Genomic DNA, 22,735 nt, shown 5'->3' with positions numbered 1-22,735 from the left:
ACTCATATGTCATTCACAATAGCCCCAAACTGGAAATGACCTAAGCATTCATCAACTGGTGAACAGATCAACAAGTCGGGATCCATCGATACTACTCAACAGTAGAAGGGAATAAAGTACTGATACAAGCTACAAATTGGAGAAATCTCAGAAACACTCCACCTGTACTAAGTGAAAGAAGCTAGATGCCAAAAACCATATATTGTTGGACTCCACTTATCTGAAATGTCCAGAAAAGCAAATCTAAACAGACAAAGTAGATTCATGGCATCCTGGGGCTGGAAACAAGGAAAGACTCCAAGTGGGCACGAGAGATCTTTTTAGGGTGATAGAAATGTTCTGAAACTGGACTTTGTGTGCAACCAACTCTGCAAATTTACTAAACGTCACTGGAAAGTACACTTAGTGAATTTTATGTATGTCAATTATGCTTCAGTAAATTCACCTATACACCTGAGGAAAATAGTTTTATAACAAAGGGAAGACTATCACTTCCTTAAAAATAGAACACCTGCCTTTCAGCTAAAATGGCTCTTCCCTCTCCTTTTAGGAGTCTTGTCTAAGTACTTCAAGTCTGTACGTTTCACTTTAGCAGCTAATTACAGATTGTACGAATATGCATACTTGTGCTGTCTGTTTTATATTTTGCATTAATAATCACTGTTTCACTGGCTAGACTGTATGCTTCTTGACGGAGGGGCCATGTGTTAAATTATTCTACCTCCAACATCCTTAGCACAGTACTGGGCTCATGATACCTAATAAATACTTGTTAAATTTGGACAATATGCACTAACTTACCTTTCACCAGAACTGTCACCCTCCCGATTCAAGATAAAAATAAACAAAAAACAAGATAAGGAAGAAGACAAATAGTAAATTACAAATTACAAAGTTCATAATAAAAATAATCCCCAATTTAAAAAACAGCCAAGTAGCTTCAGGCTTACCTTAAGCAGAGCACGGGCAATTGCAATCCGCTGTTTCTGCCCACCTGACAAAGACAATATTTAAAAAAAGAAAGCCTTAACAAAAATGCTTAGTAATAGGCTTTTATGATAAGTCACATGGCAATTTGAAGGCAAACTTCTTCCAGTCAGTCATAGCTGAGATAGACCAGAAACCTATTTTAAAATATATTGTCTATCAATCCCAAATTAATAATTATTATAGCTAACATTTATTGAGGACTTCCTATATACCAGGTATTTGATTTTCTTTCTTTCTATTTTTTGTTTGTTTGTTTGGAGATGGAGTCTCACTCTGTCGCCCAGGCTAGAGTGCAGTGGCACGATCTCAGCTCACTGCCATCTCCACCTCCAGAGTTCAAGTGATTCTCCTGCCTCAGCCTCCTGAGTAGCTGGATTCCAGGCACCTGGCACCATGCCTGGCTAATTTTGTACTTTTATTTTTTAGTAGAGACAGGGTTTCTCCATATTGGTCAGTCTGGTCTCGAACTCCTGACCTCGTAATCCACCTGCCTCAGCCTCCCAAAGTGCTGGGATTACAGGCATGAACCACCATGCTTGGCCTCTTTCTTTTTATTTTTGAGACAGTCTCGCTCTGTCACCCATGCTGGAGTGCAGTGCCACGATCATGGCTCATTGCAGCCTCAATCTCCTGGGCTCAAGTGATCCTTTGACCTCAGTCTCCCAAGTAGCTGGGACTGTAGGTGTGCACCACACACTTGGCTAATTTTTGGTAGAGGTGGGTTTTTGCTATGTTTCCCAGGTTGCTCTCAAGCTCCTGAGCTCAAGCAATCCACCTACCTCAGCCTCCCAAAGTGCTGGGATTATAGGTGGGAGCCACAGTGCCCATCCAATACCAGGCATCTTCTATTTGCATTGCATGTATTATCTCATTTAATGTTTTTATTTTAAATAATTTCAAACAAGGTCTTGCTCTCTCACCCAAATGGAGTGCAGTGGCATGAACACAGCTCATTGCAGCTTCAACCTCCTGGGCTCAAGTGATCCTCCCACCTCAGCCTCCTGAGGAGCTGGGACCACAGGCCCACACCACCACATCTGGCTAATTTTTAAAACTTTTTGTAGAGATAGTCTTGCTGTGTTGCCCAGGCTGGTGTCACACTCCTAGAGTTAAGAGATCCTCCTGCCTTGGTCTCCCAAAGGCCTGAGATTACAGGCATGAGCCACTATGTCTGGCTAATCTTTTTTAAAAATCCTGTGAGATAGACCCTGTAATCATTCCCATTTTACAGATGATAAACTGAAATATAAAGTAACATGTCCAAGATCTCATAGTTGGTAAGTAGTGGAACTGAGATCTGAACCTACACAGTGCAAGGGGTATGCACTTAAAAGCATATAAAGAGCTATGCTGTTCATCACTACACATACTTCCTCCCTAACAGGATACACAGTGTAGCAAGGAAACCAGAGACTCAAGATATTTGGAGCTTTCCAAAGAACCCTTGAAATGTCTGGGAACAAAGGACATCAATGGTGCTGAGGCTGAGAATTCTAATATTCCCACATTAGAGCAATTTTTTTTTTTTTTTTTTTTTGAGACAGAGTCTTACTCTCTGTCTTCCAGGACGGAGTGCAGTAGTGCAGTGCAATCATGGCTCACTGCAAGCTCTCACTCCTGGGGTCAAGTGACTATCCCACCTAAGCCTCCCCAGTACCTGGGACTACAATATATGCCACCATGCCCGGCTAACATAGCACTTATTCTTTATGGTGTTCTTTTTTTACCTCCTCTTAGAGGAACGAATAGTAACATGTGTGTATGACACTGAAAGTTACAGTAAACCACTCTAATCCTGCCTGTCTTTTAAAGCTCAAATTCTACTAAAAGTGAAGAAACAGACTGGAGGTAAGGTGGAATGGAGTGGAGTCAGCAGGAAATCTGTGTTGATTCCCTCCCTATCTCTGTCTTACCCCATCCTCCCTCCTTTCCTCCAGGGACGCTACTCCTAAGTCACAGTTGGAAAGTCTCAGAATGCTCACTCCTCCCAACTTACGTTGTTTATAAAACCCAATTCCATTTTGGGGGATAAAAAATATTCCTTTTTGGTTGATTTTATTGGCTGAACATACTTATCAACGGTAGTTGCTGGACATCATTTTATTTCATATAAGAGAGGTTCATCCTCTACAGCTGAGGTGTATGGTGCTGCTAACTGCAGCTCTCAAACAGGAAACCAGTGCACACAAGAAGGGCAGTAGGAAAACCCTCTCCTTCTGAGCCTCTGATTGGTGGGGATGTCTGAGTGCCCTGAGGTAGGTCTTTAGAGCAGCCAGCTGATAGTGTAGTCCCCTCTGAGTCATTTGTGGTGCCAATGAGTACACTGGGAATCTATTACTAGGTGTTCTGTCTTCCAGAAAGCAAGAGCAGACTGGAACCTCTGGTTATTTTGCTAAGAAAACGAGCTGGAGAATCCTACTAGAGGGAAGGATATGCAGAATCTGTTTCAAGGGAGGTGATGTGCTCTTGGGACAAACCTCACACTTCAATTTTCAAAAATTTCATCACAAGCAGTTTAAACTGGTTTTCTGCCCCATTTCTCAGATATGTTTCAGAGATGGAGTAGCAGTTCACTTTTACACAGCAGTCAGGAATTCTACTCCTGGAACATCTCAAATCTATCAAAGACACCTTTTCGTCTACTGCATATATATGTACCTAGTATACAATAAGCTTAAAACTCTTATATTTTCTGTGGTTTAACTTCAAATTAAAAGTTTAGCATTGGAGAAGACTATTGTTTTAGTCCAATCTGCCAGCCTTCACTCTGACAAAAAGGCTTTTTTTTTAATGTTCAATGTAAGCTGTTTCAGATTTTTTTTTTTTAAACAGAGCCTCACTCACTCTGTCACTAAGGCTTGAGTGCAGTGGTGCAATCTCAGCTCACTGCAACCTCTGCCCCGCTGGGCTCAAGCAGTCCTCCTACCTCAGCTATTTTTTTGTACTTTTGGTAGAGGGAGGTCTTGCCATATTGCCCAGGTTAATCTCAAACTATTGAGCGCAAGCAAGCCGACTGCCTTGGCCTCCCAGAGTGCTGGGATTACAGGCATGAGCTACCATGCCCAGCTGGGAGCTTGTTACCTTGCAAGGAAACATTTCAGTATTTGTATTGAAAAAAAAAGTGTTTAGCTCAAAATTTATTTCTTTTTAATTCTACTCATTGGTTCCATTTCTTCACTTTAAAGAAATACAAAAGAAGTCTTCTCTCCCTCGTGAAAATACAGTACCCATAATGTGATCCAGAATGATAGGTGTGGTCTGACATCACAGGAAACCACTCACTTTGCCTCACAGCTTTGAGTCCATTCAGCGAATTATGGCTCACAAGCCAGACCTGAACCATGACTAGTTTTTATACGGCCCTCAAGCTAAGAATGTGTTTTACATTTTTAGAGCTGTAAAAACACACACAAAGAAAAATATGTGACAGTGATCATATGCGACCCATAAAACTCATACAGTATTTACTCTCTGGCTCTTTACAGAAAAGTTTGCCAACCCCTGGGCTAGTATGTAGGGAGTGAAGTACTCTTTCAATTTCAGCTTTGTTCCTGATGCACATTCCCTGACTCCCTGGGCAAATCATCCTGCCACTTACCTAATTTTCTTTAATTTTTGAGGGTCTCAGTTTGCAAAGCACACTTTTTTTTTCAGATGAAAAAAGCTTGCTGTGACTAAGTACTACTCAGAATTTTTGGAACACGTTTGAGGTAGAAAGTGAAAAAAAAATACTGGGTGGTTTTCTACATATAAGAGATTTTAGCAAGTAGTAAGGCTAATTTCAAAACCTCTAAAGATGAAAACCTAATTAGAAAATAATACTGCAACATGAAAATGTGTAAAAAGTTATTTGAATATAGAGTTTTTGCTAAAAGCAATAAAAAAAAAAATGCACCTGAAAGGAGAACACCCTTTTCTCCAACCACAGTGTTGAACCCTTGGGGGAAGTTCCGGATGAAGGCCACTGCATTGGCCACTTCAGCCACTCTCTGGACTTGCTCAGCGGTCACAGAGGAAGGGTTGTCAGCGCCATAAGCAATGTTCTCAGCGATAGAGCAAGAAAACAAAATGGGTTCCTACAAATTGGAAATAAAACATATCACAAATTTCAAAACAGACTTCCAACGTGTCTAGTAAATTCAGTTATATCCAAGAAACTATTAAAGTGCTATCCAAGAATACAGACTATTTTTTTGGTTTCTTCCTCATTTTCCATAAATTCACCTAGCAGTCTTTTTTAAAATTTATGTTTTGTCAGACAAAGGATTGATTTTATCATCTGTAGTTCTCACCATGCTGCAGGCAACGAGACCTCACAGCAGGTGCCCACAAGGCACCTGGCACACAGTAGGAACTTCATAAATGTCAGTCTCCTACCTTAGGAATCAGGAGGCACTGGGAGACCCCAAGTCCAATTGCACTTTCCAACTGCCTGGCTTCCACTCAGGACAAAGAGGGGAATCCATCTCTATCCATTACTTTTTGAAATACATGCAAACCAGGTAGGAATAAAAAATTCTTGACAGAACCCTATGGAATAGTCCTAAAAAGCAAGCAAACTTCCAGGCTGTTTTCTCCATCCCTTAATATACCCCACTGATGTCCCTTCACTCCTGAGCACCCATCACTGTCCACCTGCCCTTACCCACGTGGAGTGGGGAGAGGGTGAGCTAACTAGAAAGAGAGGTTCAGAAATGGGGGGAGGCTTAGGTTTGTATGCTGTGTACACAGCCTGGCAATAAAAATTAGAACAGTTGCAGCAACATTTCCCTGCCCCAAAGGGTCTTGTGAAAATGGCCTTATCAAAGTGACCACATTACATTAACACTCTGCTTTGAAATCTGCAACTTCTTTGCGAGGGGGACTCTGGCTCTTGCCATAGTCTTTGCTCACTTGTCCCTGAAACCCATTAAGCAGAATAGTAGACTATGGCTGGTGATGAAAATGGGAAGTGGGGAAGAATCAGTAAAAGCTAAAAAAGAGTCAAGAAAAACTTCCATCATTTCCTCCCCATCCTCTAGACTATATAGTAACAGCAGTCTCCAGCTTTCAGTAAAAAGTCCATGCTCCACCTTGCTCAGCTGTATAGGGTTCTCAGGAAACAGCACGACTTGCAGACCTTAACAACCTGCCACGTGAGATGAACTTAATACATCCGGAAGACTACCATTCCTTCTCTCTTGAGAAGTTTGAGACAAAAAAATGCAAAAGACAAAAGTAATTTTTTTATTGATTGACTGATTGATTGATTGATTGAGGTGGGGTCTTGCTCTATTGCCTAGGCTGGAGTGCAATGGCACAGATCAGCTCACTGCAGCCTGCAGCCTCTGCCTCCCAGGTTCAAGCAATTCTCCCACCTCAGCCTCCCGAGTAGCTGGGATTACAGGTGTACCACCACACCTGGCTAATTTTTGTATTTCTAGTAGAAATGGTGTTTTACCATGTTGGCCAGGCTAGTCCTGAACTCCTGACCTCAGGTGATCCACCCTCCTCTGCCTCCTAAAGTGCTGGGATTACAGGCGTAAGCCACCATGTCCGGTGACAAAAGTAATTTTAAAAGAAAGTGAAATAGAAATGGAACCCTCTCTTCTTACCTGACTCACTGTCCCAATCTTGGATCTCAGCCACACTGGGTTTAGCTGACGGATGTCATGGCCATCAAGACTGATAGTTCCTTGTGGAGAAGAAAGGAAAGAGTCACTGAGTGTGATGAGGCTGATGACCAACACAGAAAGGATCCAGTGGGAAAATTCCAGACTATTTTTCAAAGATAAAATATGTAGTGAAAATCTCCAAATGGACTCTAAAACCAACATATTTCATGAAGTTTCAGAGCTAAAAGGGAGTTTCTGGATTGTCCAAGTTATTGTCTCCCGATAGTGGCTGGATGACCATCTCACCTAGTCCATCTGTCCATCTTGCCTTCCTGCACCCCAGAGGTTGTAGGGAGTTTCCCCAAAACTCCATAGAGTGACTTAGGATTCCACCGATAAGATGCCCTTGTGCAAAGCTTTGATTCAGAAGGGAGGAGCAAGCCGTGAGTTATCCACTTGCTGGCACAAATATTGGCAGAGGTGGCACAGTTCTGAAGCTGGCATTCATGATGGCAACTGCCTAAATTTCCAGCTTCCTGACCATGCCAGTGTCAGCAGCTTCCTTGAAGGCCTGGTTCTGGGACAGAATTCTGGGAATTGTCCTGGAAGTACAATCTGGAATCTATTTTGTCATCCCTGCCAGTGATTTTTGAGTTCTTTTATTACTCCTTTAAATATCCCTTTCTGTAGAAGCTTAGATGGTGAGGAATCTGTTGTCTGCAACTAAGAATCTGGTTGATACTATGGGAGAGCTTTTAAATAATCAGATGCTATCTCTATGACTTTCACTAACAGAATTCTACACATTGAGGGTGATCAACAATACTTGGTGATGATGACAACAGGGACAGCATAAGAAATGCCCTTTCTTCTTGGTTGGTATTGTGGAATTATAGAAGCCAGCTAGAGACTTTCATAAACTGGCAAAAACTTGAGGTCTTTGACTAAAAAGCACAAAGCTCTGTAGACTACACTTGGCAGACATTTCACTGCAGTTTGCTTTGTCTTGGATTTATTCATTGTGATGAAGAAACTAGAGACTCAGTATTTTTACTTGACTTACAGCAACCTAACTAGGATTGTTTTTTGTCTTTTTGTGGAGAATGAGGTCTCACTATATTATTGCCCAGGCAGGTCTCAAACTCCTGCACTCAAGGTATCCTCCTACCTCTGCCTCCCTAAGAGCTGGGATTACAGGCATAAGCTACTGTGCCCAGCTAACTAGGATGTGTTTAAACTCTGAATTGTATAGCAAGTCAATGATGAATCAAGAAAGTGATTCCAGAGGCAAACAGTGTAGTAAGCCCCATTTTAACACAGGTGGTGATTCCATGGGTCAGGATTTACAAGTCCATTTATATGACGTGTAACCAGCTCTCACATTGTTTTAACCAAAAAGCATAAGCACAAAGACACAAAACATTCTTCTCATTTTTTAAATTTTTAATTTTTTAAAAATCGAGACAGGGTCTCACTATGTTACCCAAGCTGGTCTCCAACTTGTGGCCTTGAATGATCCTCCCACCTCAGCCTCCCAAAGTGTTTGAATTACATGTGTGGGGCCCCATATCTGGTCAAAATATTCTTTTTAAATTCATGACTTGATTTTTACTAAGAGTTGTTTGCTTGCTGACACTGTTGTCTACTCCAGGGAAGATATAAAGAAGAAAAATCATGTGCTCTTTGCTCTTAAAGATGTTATAATCTAGCTAAAAATAAAACAAAAACTAGAATGAGAAAAATCATCCATTAAGAAAATCCCTACTAGCTCAAAATAGTTTCAATGAAACAATCACACAGAAATGAATCACTGATTGCCAAGTTAACTGTGTGCACAATAACCACTCAGTGGGTCACAGGCAGGGGCAGAGGTTCTCCAGGAGTTCCCCATCACACCTGCGCCCAGCATGCCCGCTGGCACATGGCAGTTCTCCAGGGTGCTCCTGGTGCGTAGGGATGTCCAGCAGCACTCAGGCACCTTCTCCTGGCCACTGAGCACAGCCTCATCCACCTGCTCCCAGTAGAGGGCATGTCCAGAGGAGATACCCACATGGGAGATGAGGAGGTAGAATTGGGGAAGTCACTCTGGGCTTGAAGAGATAGGACACATCATATACAAAATGCTCTAAAGGCCTCTGTATGAGCTGTCATGCCCCTGCAAATGACACCTTCTGTTTGAGGGATTTATTTCCATTGGCACTTAGAACTCTCACAAAAGAAGGTATCTACATGGTTTGAGCATCTTGCAGGGCACCTAGTGGGAGCACAGCTCCGGAGAGTCCCCCGGTGCTACAGTGTGGTGAACCACTTACCGGACACAGGGTCGTACAACCTCAGCAGGAGCGAAAGCACTGTTGATTTGCCAGAACCACTTGGGCCAACCAGTGCTGTGACAGATCCTGACGGAATGGAAAGGCTGAAATCCTGAAATATGGGCACATCTGGGCGAGCCGGATAGGTAAAATGGACGTTCTTAAACTCTAAAGCACCCTGGAAGCTTTTCTCATTTAAGATGACCCCCTCTGAAACATAAAATGGAATATTAATTACTCAAAGCAAAAAAATTAAACTCACAGCTGAACTCAGTTCTCCTACTTATCTGGCTATGGACGGTGACTCCACCACAGCTAACCCTGGCATATGAGCTCTTAAAGGGTAAGTCAAGCATGCCAACTCCGCACCTACTGTGTCCAAGGTTTTATACACAGACAGTCTTATTTGATCCTTACAACCCTGAGAGGTAGAAATTATGATTTCAGTTTTGCTGATGAGGAAACTGAAGACCACAAACAACAACCTGCTTAAGCTAACAAGTAGTGAAGTTAAGATCCACCCCTGGAGCAGTCTGGTTTCAAAGCCAATAGCCTTCTCCCTGTGGCACTGCCTGTGTGTAGCTCCAGAGTTTATCTTACCTACCAGGAATAAATATTTTGAAAGAGTTATGATGAATAGGGAAGCACTGCACAATAGCCACAGAACGGGATGGGGTCGGAGGTTTGTTCTGCCCTGGCATTCACCTTCTCTGATTTGGGAGACACCACTCAACCTCTCTCAGTTGGGCCTATTTCCCAGGCCTAACACATTTGGAGAATACTGGGCTTTCACTTAGGGACCTGGGGCTACTCAACAATGTCCTAGGAGTCAATAAGCAGTTGGGAGTGGTTGCTACTCATAGGCACTTCTCCTGAGTCCTGGCTAGTTGGTCTAGGCCCTACAGCTCCAGGGAAGTCATTGATAAGGAAGGAGATGGCTCCAGCCAATGAGTACGAACCTCCCCTACCCCACCCCAAAATGCCAAGAAACTTAGATACTTAAAAACTTCCATATGTCTGATTCCTCCTCCCTTTTTCCCACCTTAGCCCTCCACAGAGATGTCAGAATCAGCAGGGAAGATCAATTTGGAAGACTAGCTGGGACCCTTCCTAGTCACAGCCCTGGGCCACAGTGGCTTCCATCCTGCCCAGGTGCAGGGAGAGGAACAGCAGGCAGCACACTATGTGATCATCCCATGCATCCAGGGCATCCTGGTCCACAACAGTGCCCCAGGAGCTGTCCCACCTGCTCTCTTAGAAAACCTGACCACCCCTGCCCAGCCCACCATGCAGCAGGAGTCACATCCTTATTGTGACTCATCCCTCACTCCCTCACAGGCAGGGAAGAGCTCATTTCATTGTTCAAAGCCACATCTGTTTAATCCTAGCGAAGAAAGATATTCAGACCTACCGTTAAAAGGCAGCTTGGGCTCTCTCTCCAGAAGCTCCCAGAGGCGCCCCCCAGCGCCCAGTCCTTTCATCAGCTCCGAGTAAAAAGAGCTCAGACCTGAGGATGAGAAACAGAATCCACACACATTTCCATCACTGGCCACCTCTCCTCTGAGAGTAGTGACAATGATTTCTTTTAATATAGAATCTGTTATTAATACTTTCAAAAAATAACCTGAGGCAGCTTCCTGGAAACTGATATTAAGAATTCCCTTGCCTCGTGGTCTAGTTTTCCTTTGGCTTCTCCTCCTCCAGTTTCAATGATTTTCTTCTTTCTTTTTATTGAGATGGAGTTTCACTCTGTCACCCAGGCTGCAGTGCAGTAGCATAATCTCGGCTCACTGCAATCTCCACCTCCCTGGTTTAAGTGATTCTCCTGCGTCAGCCTCCTGAGTAGCTGGGATTACAGGCATGCACCACCATGTCTGGCTAATTTTTTTATTTTTAGTAGAGCTGGGGTTTCGCCATGTTGGCCAGGCTGCTCTTGAACTCTTGACGTTAGGTAGGCCACCTGCCTCGGCCTCCCAAAGTGTGAGATTACAGGCATGAGCCACTGCACCCAGCCAAATTTCACTGATTTCTAATATGCATTTAATGTTTGATCAAGGATTAAACAACACAGTCATATTCATCAACCACTGGATTAAAATCCTAATGCTGCAGAATAAGTCTACCTAGTTAAAAGCATAGCAATTTAAATGAAATGCAATGCTATCTCATAATTTTAAAAAATATAAAATACTTCAAGTTGATTTTAAAGACAAATCCACAAAATAATATCTAACCTCAGGCACTCAGTAAATACAACTTTGATAAACTACTCACATTCTCCCATATACGTTAAGTCATCACTAGATTACTTATAACACCCAATACAATGTAATGCTAAATTAAGGAAAAAAAAAAAAAGAGAGACCAGGCGCAGTGATTCATGGCTGTAATCTCAACACTTTGGGAGACAAAGCTAGAAGGATTGCCCAAGAGTTCAACACCAGCCTGGGCAACACAGAGAGAACCTTGTTTCTACAGAAAATAATTCATTCAGTCTCCACAGAGATGTCAAAAATTGCCAGTGCTGGCCAGGCATGATGGCTCACACATGTAATCCCAAGCATTTTGGGAGGCCAAGGTAGAAGGATCACTTGAGGCCAGGAGTTCAAGACCAGCTCGGCCAACATGGTGAAACCCTGTCTCTACTATTTAAAATATATACATATATACACAAAAATTAGGCCAATCACAGCTGTAATCCCAGCACTTTGGGAGGCTGAGGCAGGCAGATCACCTGAGGTAAGGAGTTCAGGAGTTCAAGACCAGCCTGGCCAACGTGGTAAAACCCCATCCCTACTAAAAATACAGAAAAATTAGCTGGATGTGGTGGTATATGCCTGTAGTCCCAGCTATTCAGGAAGCTGAGGCTGGAGAATCACTTGAACCTGGGAGGCGGAGGTTGCAGTGAGCTAAGATTGCACCACTGCACTCCAGCCTGGGTGACAGAGCAAGACTCCATCTCAAAAAAAAAAAAAAAAAAAAATTTGCTGGGCATGGTGGCAGACTCCTGTAATCCTAGTTACTCGGGAGGCTGAGGCATGAGAATTGCTTGAACCCGGGAGGTGAAGGTTGTAGTGAGCTGAGATGGTGCCACTGTACTCCAGCCTGGGCAAAGGAATGAGACTCCCTTTCAAAGAAAAAAAAAAAAAACCTTGCCAATGCTAACTATATTGCAAGTCATCACCGAGGGGTACTGGGAAAAGTTTTCAATTAGCAATAATCATGCCTCAGATAAACCTCATTGCCTATGATACTGCCACTGTCCTAAGCTAAACATATTCTTACCATCCAATCAAGCAGTTATACTACTTGGTATTTACCTAAATGAGCTGAAAACTTCTATCTACACAAAAACCTACACATGGATGTTTAAAGAAGCTTTATTCATCATTTCCAAAACTTAGAAGCAGCCAAGATGTCCGTTAGCAGGTGAATGAATAAACTGTTGTATATCCAGACAATGGAATATTATTCACTGCTAAAAAGAAATGAGCTATCAAGCCACAAAAAGACATGGAGGAATCTTAAATGCATATTTGTATGAAAAGAGCCAATCAAATGCTACATACTGTATGATTACAACTATATGACATTCTAGAAAAGGCATAACCATGGAAACAGTAAAACCATCAGTGGCTGTCAGGGGTTGCAGAAAGATGATGAATAAGCAGGGCTCAGAGGATCTTTGGGGTAGTGAAACTACTCTGTATGATACAGTAATGTTGGATACATGTCATTATGTATTTGTCCAAAACCATAGAATATACACCAAGAGTGAATCCTCACTTATACTATTTTACTTTGGATGTAGTGCTGTGTCAATGTAGGTTCTTTTTTTTTTTTTGAGACAGAGTCTCACTCTGTCACCCATGCTGGAGTGCAGTGGTGCGATCTCAGCTCACTGGAACCCTGCTTCCTGGGTTCAAGCAATTCTCCTGCCTCAGCCTCCTAAGTAATTTGGGATTACAGGTGTGTATCACCACACCCAGCTAATTTTTGTACTTTTACTAGAGACAGGGTTTTGCCATGTTGACCAGGCTAGCCTCGAACTCCTGGACTCAAGTGAGCTGCCAACCTCAGCCTCTCAAAGTGCTGGGATTAAAGGCGTAAGCCACTGCGACCGGCTGTAGGTTCATTAACTGTATCAAATGTACCACTCTGTGGGGGATGTTGATAGTGAGGGAGGCTATGCGTGTATGGGTGTAGCAGTATACACTCCTATCTCAACACAATTTTGCTATGAACCTAAAACTACTTTGAAAATGGTATTAATTTTGTTAAAGAAAAAGGAAGGGAGGAGGGAAGAAAGAAAGAAGAAGAAAAAAGTAAGCCTGGACATGGTGGCACACAACTATAATCCCAGCACTTTGGGAGGCTGAGGCAGGAGGATCACTTGAGTCCATGAGTTTGAGACCAGCCTGAGCAACACAACATAGCAAGGCCCTGTCTCTACAAAAATAAACATAATTAGCTGAGTATGGTAGCTCATGCCTGTAGTCCTAGCTACTAAGGAGGCCCAGGTGGAAGGATCATTTCAGCCCAGGAGGTCAAGGCTGCAGTGAGCTAGGATTATGCCGCTGCACTTCTGACAGGAGACAGAGTGAGATCCTTTTTCTAAAACAAAACAAAAAAGAAGTAAAGTGAAAGAGTCAAAAGTAGTTTAACATAGTAAAGAGCTTTGACTTTGAAGAACAAAAGTAAAATGGCCCTGGATAAACAAAATGTGATCTCTCTCTATAAAGGAATATTATTCAACCATAAAAAGGAATGACGCACTAGCCCAGTAGCAGTGGCTCAGGCCTGCCAACCCAACACTCTGGGAGGCGGAGGAAGGCAGATTGCTTGAGCCCATAAGTTCAAGACCAGCCTGGGCAACATGGCAAAACTCTTTCTCTACAAAAAATACAAAAATTAGCCAAACATGGTGGGCACATGCCTGTAAGTCCTAGCTACTTAGGGGGCTGAGGTGAGAGGATCGCTTGAGCCCAGGAGGTCAAGCCTGCACCACTGCACTCTAGCCTGGGTGAGACAGCAAGCCCCTGTCTTGGGGAAAAAAAAGAAAAAAAAAGGAATGAAGTACTGATACATGCCACAATGTAGATGAACTTTGAAAATACTATGCTAAGTGTAAGAAGCCAGACACAAAAGGACATTTATTGCATGTTTTCTCTTACATGAAATATCTACAATAGGTAAATACATAGAGACAGAAAGCAAACTGTGGTTGCCAGGAGCTGGCAGGAAGAAGTAATGCAGATAGACTGCTTAATGAGTATCGGTTTTCTTTTCAGGTGATGAAACTGTATGGGAGCTAGATGGAGATAGTGTTTGCACAGCATTGTGAATGTACTAAATACCACTGAATTGTAAACTTGAAAATGGCTAGGTTTTCAATTACTTTGGACAGTGATTCTATAAAAGTATAAGATTACTTTAAGAACATAAAATCACTTAAAATCCTATTAAGTTGTTGGGCACCGGTGGTTCAGTGGCAGAATTCTCACCTGCTAATTCAAGTTGTTGGATTAAACTCCTATCACCTTAGGCATCTAAGTTATAAATATGGAGGAAACCGGTGGCAACAGGGGTACACTGACGTACCCATACTTTTTTCTTATCCCTCCTCACACCAGATGGCAGATCCCGAACAAGACAGATGACCAGAGTTGTGGGCTAGCCTGTGGTTAAGAAAACCAAGTTACCCAATCTGCACGCAGATGAAGCCTTAGCAGTACCTCCAATAATCAGTGGTGGTAACTGACTATATTGATGAACTGTGTTTTCCAACCTATTCTGTGCAAGGCACAGTTGTGAACTTGTCCCTTGTGAACAGAGAGGGCAAGAGAACAACCACAAACAGAAATAACTTCTATCATGCCAAGTGGGGCAGAGGAGGGAAGAGGAGGGGCTGAGAAAGATCATGTCGAATGTGGCAAAAAACATTAAGATGATGGGAGGCCAAGGAGGAAACCTGGAATGTGAACAGAAAGACCAGAGGGAGGGGAAGTGTTGTAGGTAGTCCACTAGAAGGAGGACAGAAGACCTAAGAGAACAGGACCACAATAGGGGTGAAACCTCCAGCCCAGTGGGCTCAATCCAGGAAATAAACAGAAAAGACCTACATACTGTCTGTCTATGGGTCTCCTGAACTGGACCACCTTCTCGCTTCCCAAACCATCCAGCACCCCAAAACATCTTAATCCCATTTGTATTCAAGACCAGCCAGCAGAACTAAAATGCTTTTTTAGGTGTCTCTGCAAATCTCATTCCAGAAAAAAAAAACCTCACTTGCCTGCAGATGTCTAAGGAAATGCCTCTACCTTCAACAATTAGACACAAAACCCTGAAAATAAAACTCTCTGGTTGAGGCAACACCATAGGATACCTGACGATGTTCCATTAATCAGACCTCAAGCTATTTACCTGACCTTTCCATCTTGGTCTTCAAAGACAAGAAGGAAAACAAAAAGCAGGCAATCATTTGTCCCAAGTTGACTGGGGATGCATTCCTGCTTTACTTCATCTGGGAGTGAAAAATAAAAGCTAAACTCTAAGAGATCTTTAATAAAATCAAGCAACTCTGTTTCATGCACTTGATAATTTATAAATATTTTTTGATTGCTTATTAGTTTGGAATATGGTTGATTTTGTACAAAAGGAATTTTATCCTCCACTAATTTGCCAATCACAAAACCATCACTAACACAGGATTATGGATTTCTGTGTCCACACTTGCTCAGCACCACCCTCCTCCTGCCTGCACCTGTGAGCAAGTGAACAAAGGGTTGGAACACGCAGGCTGGGAAATACTGCTCCAGAGTGATGCTGAGCTACAGGAGGCCTGCAAAGATCCCCAAATTTACCAGCCAAGGAGCTGCTCGCTCCCTTGTGTGGGAGGGTCACACTGATTTTAATTCTTTAAAAGCCCCGTTGAGGGCCGGGCGTGGTGGCTCAAGCCTGTAATCCCAGCACTTTGGGAGGCCGAGGCAGGTGGATCATGAGGTCAAGAGATCAAGACCATCCTGGTCAACGTGGTGAAACCCTGTCTTACTTAAAATACAAAAAATTAGCTGGGCATGGTGGTGCATGCCTGTAATCCCAGCTACTCGGGAGGCTGGGGCAGGAGAATTGCCTGAACCCAGGAGGCGGAGGTTGCAGTGAGCCGAGATCGTGTCATTGCACTCCAGCCTGGGTGTGCAATGAGACAAGAGTGAAACTCCATCTCAAAAAAAAAAAAGCCCAGTTGAGTAAATCACAAAGTCAGGAGTTCAAGACCAGCCTGAACAACATGGTGAAACCTCATCTCTACTAAAAATACAAAAATTAGCCAGGCATGGTGATGCGCGCCCACAGTCCCAACTACTCAGGAGGCTAAGACAGGAAAATCACTTGAACCCGGGAAACGGAGGTTGCAGTGAGCCGAGATTACGCCACCGCACTCTAGCCTGGGTGACAGAGAGAGACTCTATCTCAAAAAAAAAAAAAAAAAAAACACCCCAGTTGGAATAATAACATTCTAGGAAATACTTTTTCAGTAAAAGTTAATCGAAGTAATGTGAAAGTTCTGTTTCTATTTCAGAAATGATGCTTTGATTTTTAATTTGTAATGCCCCAAGCCTATTTAAATTATTTACCTCCAATGCTTACTCCAACCCAGAAAGCATACATTAGGAAGGAAGAGAGTTCACCCACTGTCATGTGCGCACTACCCATCAGCAGCCCTCCTTTGTACAGGACAGAAAGCACGATCAGGTTTCCAGAGAGCCCAGTCTGTCGAATGAAACAAACACAGAAGTCAGGTGGGAACCAAGGACCCAGAATGCAAAAAGCATGAACACAGCATGTAATGTCCCTTTTGCATTTAACTGTCACAGCAAGATTTTTCCAAAATATTAACTTCACCTGAGTTTCAAATTTAAAATGGTTTTGTAATATTGCAATATTGAAGAAAACAATCTCAACACCATGAAAACCTATAAGCTAAGTCTCCTATCAGATACCTATTTTATTCAATCTACTCAGTTTGCAAAGGATAACACTAACATTAAAGGTTCCTTCCCTAACTTGAGGAAACAAATATCTACTACATAGGTTTATATGATTTAATGAGATGTTCTGGGTAAGGACACCAGCCTGAGGAGCTGGAGTCCTGTACCTGTGGCCTGTTTTTACCTTGGTTACGTGTGTGGTCACCTTACGTATAGGGGCAGCCTTCTCTGGGCTGCTGTTCCTTAACTGTTAATCATGGCAATGATGGAATCGCCTCTGAAGTTCTTTTCAGTTTACACATATCTTGAATTTGCCCTCACGGTGATTTTCTATTTCATGTCCTACTTGAATGCACTGTGATTGACTTTTTATACTTCTTTCTTGAAACACACTGAGGGGATTTCAGTTAATCCTCAGACTTTGCTGGCATCAAAATTACCCAGAAAGCCTGCTAAACAGATCAATGGCCCCAGCTCCAGAATTTCCTGCCCTGCAGATCTGGGGTGGAGCCCAGTCTCAGCGAGGCTGACCAGCACCCAGGCAAAGCTAATGCTGTTGGCCTACAATGCACAGAGAATTAATGCCCCATCGCAACACGCACTGACTTTTCTCTAAGGACATTTATTTGTTTCTTCCTTTTTCACAAAAATATTTTAAAGAAAGTCATTCTCAGCCTTGAAATTGAAGGCTGAAATTTAAAAAATTAAAATTATTTTCTACTTATGCTGAGCACCACAGAATAAAACTCTCACAGTTCTAACATCTGCCACTTTCACTTTTTCCAAAATGATCTACTTACTGCTCCAAAGAAGCCAGCCCGAGCGAATGCCTCTTTCCTTGCTAACTGCATCACATAGTCCACTTTGCTGGCATATTTCTCTATTTCAGTCATTTCTTTCCCAAAAGCTCGAACAGTTCTTACATTTCCAATACGTTCCTCAGCTAGCTGGGAGAATAATAAATACATTTCAGGAGGAGAAGGGTCCTATTTCAAGAGCTTCTACAAGCAAACCTAAAATGTAGTTCTCATTTTTAAGACACCATCAATGGGAAGCCACCCCTGATACATGACTAAGTGAAAAAAGAGTGACAAAGCAGAGTAAACAAAACAATCCCAGTTTTGGGAAAAAAATATCTACACCTAAATATATCATATATGTAGACAGAAAAATAGGAGAGTATGTAGATGCAGAAATACATTTTTTTTTTTTTTTTTTGAGATGGAGTTTTACTCTTGTTGCCCAGGCTGGAGTGCAGTGGCAGGATCTCGACTCACTACAACCTCCACATCCCAGGTGCAAGTGATTCTCCTGCCTCAGCTTCCTGAGTAGGTGTGATTACAGGCACGTGCAACCGTGTCCAGCTAATTTTCTATATTTTTAGTAGAGACAGGGTTTCATCACGTTGGCCAGGCTGGTCTTGAATACCTGACCTAGGTGATCCACCCACCTCAGCCTCCCAAAGTGCAGGGATTACAGGCGTGAGCCACCTCACCCAGCCAGAAATACATTCTTATGCAGAGAAAAAGATAGACTCCAAAATGCTAATAATGTTAATTTTAAAAGACAGGATTATGTCTGTTTTTGTTTTCTCTGTTTATATTTTCAAATTTTTCAACAATAAACATGCATGGTTTTTGTAACATGAAAGTATAATGGTCATTAAAAAAAATTTTTTTTTGTAACAGAGTTTTGCTCTTATTGCCCAGGCTGGAGTGCAATGGCACAACATCGGTTCACTACAACCTGTGCCTCCCAGGTTCAAGAGATTCTCCTGCTTCAGCCTCCCAAGTAGCTGGGATTACAGGCACACAGCACCATGCCTGGCTAATTTTTGTATTTTAGTAGAAACAGGGTTTCACCATGTTGGCCAGGCTGGTCTCAAACTCCTGACCTCAGTTAATCCACCCACCTTGGCCTCCCAAAGTGCTGGGTTACAGGTGTGAGCCACCGGACCCAGCCATTTTTAATTTTTGAAAAGATAATGTTGCACAGCACTGAAAAGCTAGATTACATTAATAAAACATAGTGTTACCCAGTAACTATTTACAAAACATGATTAGCTGTTACATCCTCTAACAAATAGTGATAGCGGCTGGCTGTGGTGGTTCACGCCTATAATCCCAGCACTCTGATTGAGGTGGGAGGATCACTTGAACCCAGGAATTTGAAACCAGCCTGGGTAACACAGTAAGACCCTGTCTCTACAAAAAATTTTAAAAATTAGTGGACCACGGTGGCATGTGCCTATAGTCACAGCTACTGAGGAAGCTGAGGTGGGAGGATCACTTGAGCCTGGGAGGTAAAAGCTTCATTGAGGTATGATTGCACCACTGCAGTCCAGCCTAGAGTGCATGAAAAAAAACATTTTTCATGTATTGTGTCTGAAAAAGAAAAGAAACAGTGATAGTAAGAAGTGAGGACTCTTCTAGAGTACATAAAAAAAAAAAAGAAAAGAAAAGAAATAGTGATAGTAAGAAGTGAGGACTCCATAAAATGTTTAGTCAAGTTGGATCTACTTTGAGATACAGATAGAAATCTAGTCACAAAAACAGAGTAGTTTAAGTTTTTGGGATCTTGGGGTAATTTCTAATGAAAGGAAAGGAAGGTGCTTTATTGAAAAACTTAAGCACATCCCTTAGGATCTGCCCTCTAGGACCCTGGTTGTAACCCCACTCTGCTGGAGACCACACGGATGGGAAGGGGCCTTTACCTGAGTGGCTTGTGCCAGGGAATCCTGGGTGACTTTGGTCAGTTTCCGTAGATATCGTCCATAAATTACAGCAATGATTGACACTGGAGGTACCAAGCTCAAAACAAAGGTAGCCAGATTAGGTGAGACAAAAAACTGTTAAAAAAAAAAAAAAAATTGAGAGGCGTTTGTTACACAGGTGGCAAGCCATTCTTATTACCTACAGTAGAGGAGTATGTGTGTGAGTGTGTCTTTGTGTGAATGTGTTTAAATTAATAGCAGGCTTGAAGGTATTGTCCCAAGTTATTACATCCTGTTTTGGTGGAATTTTTCAGACATCTTCATTCTTCATAAAATCCCATAAATATTCAGCATGCCACATAGAAGAAATGTCACAAGCAGTTGCTAAAGATAAGAATCTTCAGGCCAATAGTAGATCACATCATGTTGTTCAACAACAGAGTGGGAAGAGACAGGATGGGAGTGTGGCAGAGGCCCATTCTGCTCCACACTGCCAGACAACATCAGGAGTTGGGGTTCAAGTCTGAACCACCTGCAGGCACTGAACAACCAGAGCAACAGGTCCCACCAAAATGACCAAGATGGTGAGGTCACCAAAAAGCCCCACATCAGGCTGGGCGTGGTAGCTCTCACCTGTAATCTCAGTACCTTGGGAGGCTGAGGTGGGCGGATTACCTGAGGTCAGGAGTTGGAGACCAGCCTGACTGACATGGAGAAACTCCATCTCTACCAAAAATACAAAATTAGCCAGGCGTGGTGGCGCATGCCTGTAATCCCAGCTACTCAGGAGGCTGAGGCAGGAGAATCGCTTGAACCTGGGAAGCAGAAGTTGCAATGAGCCGAGATCAAGCCACTGCACTCCAGCCTGGGCAACAGAGTGAGATTCCATCTCAAAAAAAGCGCTGGGCACAGTGGCTCACGCCTGTAATCCCAGCACTTTGGGAGGTCGAGGCGGGTGGATCACGAGGTCAAGGGATCGAGACCATCCTGGTCAACATGGTGAAACCCCATCTCTACTAAAAATACAAAAAATTAGGTGGCATGGTGGTGCGTGCCTGTAATCCCAGCTACTCAGGAGGCTGAGGCAGGAGAATTGTCTGAACCCAGGAGGCGGAGGTTGAGGTGAGCCAAGATTGCACCATTGCACTCCAGCCTGGGTAACAAGAGCAAAACTCTGTCTCAAAAACAAAAAACAAAAAACACAAAAAAACCCACATCATATGACAGTCAACAGAAGACTTGGGGGACACAACTAGCAAGTAGAAGAAGAATTAGAGCTGCTTTCATGGCTCAGTGGATTGAAGTCAGCAGAATGGATCTGCGCTCAATATATTGAGGAGCTTCTAGCAATTGGAACTGCTGAAAGCATAGCCTAACTTTTAGAAGTAAGTAACGAAGGGTTTTCCTGTCAACCTTGTAATTTGGTGATTGTATTTTCAATGGTACTAGCATCTCTTCAACAAATTACTAAAATCTACCATATCTCTTTTGCAGAGAAAATAGTATAATCAGTACAAGGCTCTCCTAAATGATGCTGAGGAAAAGCTGCAAACTGAAACATAAGGTAGTGGATGGATCAACCAATCATTCATTCATTCACTCATTCGACAAGTTGTTATTGAGCGCAAGCACTCTTCCAGGCACCTGGGAGTTAACCAACCTTCGCAGGTAAAAGAGAGAGAAAGTATCACTTCAGATGTAACATGATCTTGGAAGATCTCACCACCAAGAGGTAACAGCCAATGGATACAGGCCCTGAGGCAGAAAGGAGCTTGGCACCTTCACAGAGGAACAAGCAGATGTGTATAGGAATATCCCACCCTGGGAAGACAAGTCCATCAGGACACCTTGGGTGAGCCTTAGGTGGGGGGCATAATCTTATCTCTGATGGTCACCATCAGGACACGAGACCAACAGGCAAGTCTAACACTTCTGGGGCCTGAACACAACTGATCTCAAAAGAACTGAACAGGTGTCCTCTGTGTGGGGTAGGCACAGTCCATTAGGATTCTCCCAGAAATGTCCCAGAACCACCTCCGTCCCTTCACTCTGGTTCCATACTTAATGAATAACCTTCTGATGACTAATACAGGGTCCTGGCACCATAATTAAGTGTTTAGAATAGCAGAAATGGGCTGGCATGGTGGCTCATGCCTGTAATCCTAGCACTTGGGAAGGCTGAGGCAGGTGGATCACATGAGCCCAGGAGTTCAAAACCAGTGGGTTGGGCAACATGGTGAGACACTGTCTCTACAAACAACACAAAAATTAGCCAGAATGATGATGCACACCTGTAGTTCCAGCTACTCAGGAGGCTGAGGTGGGAGGATCACTCGAGCCCGAGAGATGGAGGCTGTAGTGAGCCAAGATCATACCACTGTACTACAGCCTGGGCAACAGATTGAGACCCTGTCTCAAAAAACAAAAAACAAACAAACAAAAAAAACTGAAAAAAAAAAAAATTGTAATGGCAGAAACACATCTTAATGGTAGGAAGGAAGGCCCACTATGTAAATTAATAAATTGGCAGTATGGTATACACAGTATCAGGTTCTCATAATAGGACTTCTCCTAAGTCAGGTTCATAAGTTTGTGTAGAAGAAACAAAGTCACATTTCCGACCCTCTAGAGCCAAAGATCAGATCCTAGGTGAAGCCACTTCCTGAGGTGCTGTTATAGACTGAATGTTTCACCCTGAAATTCACATGTTGACACCCTAACCCCCAGCATGGTTGTATTTGGAGATGGGGCCGCTAAGAGAGTAACTAAGGCTAAACGAGGTAAGTGTGGGCCCACGATCCAAAAGGATTAGTGTCCTTATAAGAAGAGACACTCTAGAGCACTCTCTCTCCACTATATGAACACACAGCAAGATGGCAACTGCCTACAACCCAAGAAAAGAGGCCTCAGAATGAAGCTATTTTGCTAGCACCTTGATCTCGGACTTCCAACCTTCAGAACCATGAGAAATACATTTATGTTGTTCCAGCCACCTAGTCTGTGGTATTATGGCAGGCCAAACAAACTCTTTGAATTGCTCATCTGACTTACACTGAATTCCCTTTCCTCATTACAGAAAGAGGTACCCCAGGCTGGGTGCAGTAGCACACTCTTGTAATCCCAGCACTTTGGGAGGCC

At 43.0% G+C, this 22,735-nt stretch overlaps 1 protein-coding gene and 1 non-coding gene across 3 annotated transcripts in view; both read right to left on the bottom strand.

Annotated features, from left to right (window-relative positions):
- Positions 1–22,735, bottom strand: part of ABCB10 (ATP binding cassette subfamily B member 10) — a 40,271-nt gene that overhangs the window by 3,992 nt on the left and 13,544 nt on the right. The window contains exons 4-11 of one of the 2 annotated variants that reach the window (XR_013529765.1): positions 19,598–19,732; positions 17,685–17,831; positions 16,531–16,666; positions 10,308–10,403; positions 8,897–9,106; positions 6,585–6,664; positions 4,886–5,066; positions 802–994 (exon numbers count right to left, since the gene is read on the bottom strand). Coding sequence is in view for 1 of the 2 variants with exons in the window: in XM_008985290.5 (XP_008983538.2) it covers positions 951–994; positions 4,886–5,066; positions 6,585–6,664; positions 8,897–9,106; positions 10,308–10,403; positions 16,531–16,666; positions 17,685–17,831; positions 19,598–19,732 (1,029 nt within the window). In the remaining variant the exon portion in view is untranslated. The remainder of the gene's footprint in view (positions 1–801; positions 995–4,885; positions 5,067–6,584; positions 6,665–8,896; positions 9,107–10,307; positions 10,404–16,530; positions 16,667–17,684; positions 17,832–19,597; positions 19,733–22,735) is intronic. The other variant, XM_008985290.5, reaches the window with a different exon arrangement.
- On the bottom strand, positions 12,025–12,167 carry LOC118149652 (U4 spliceosomal RNA). Its single transcript, XR_004737209.1, has one exon. It is a non-coding gene; the product is annotated as a U4 spliceosomal RNA (small nuclear RNA).

This window comes from Callithrix jacchus, chromosome 19 (assembly GCF_049354715.1).
Source record: "Callithrix jacchus isolate 240 chromosome 19, calJac240_pri, whole genome shotgun sequence".
In the NCBI taxonomy this organism is placed as follows: Eukaryota; Metazoa; Chordata; class Mammalia; order Primates; family Cebidae; genus Callithrix; species Callithrix jacchus.
This window is presented reverse-complemented; position numbering and strand designations above follow the sequence as displayed.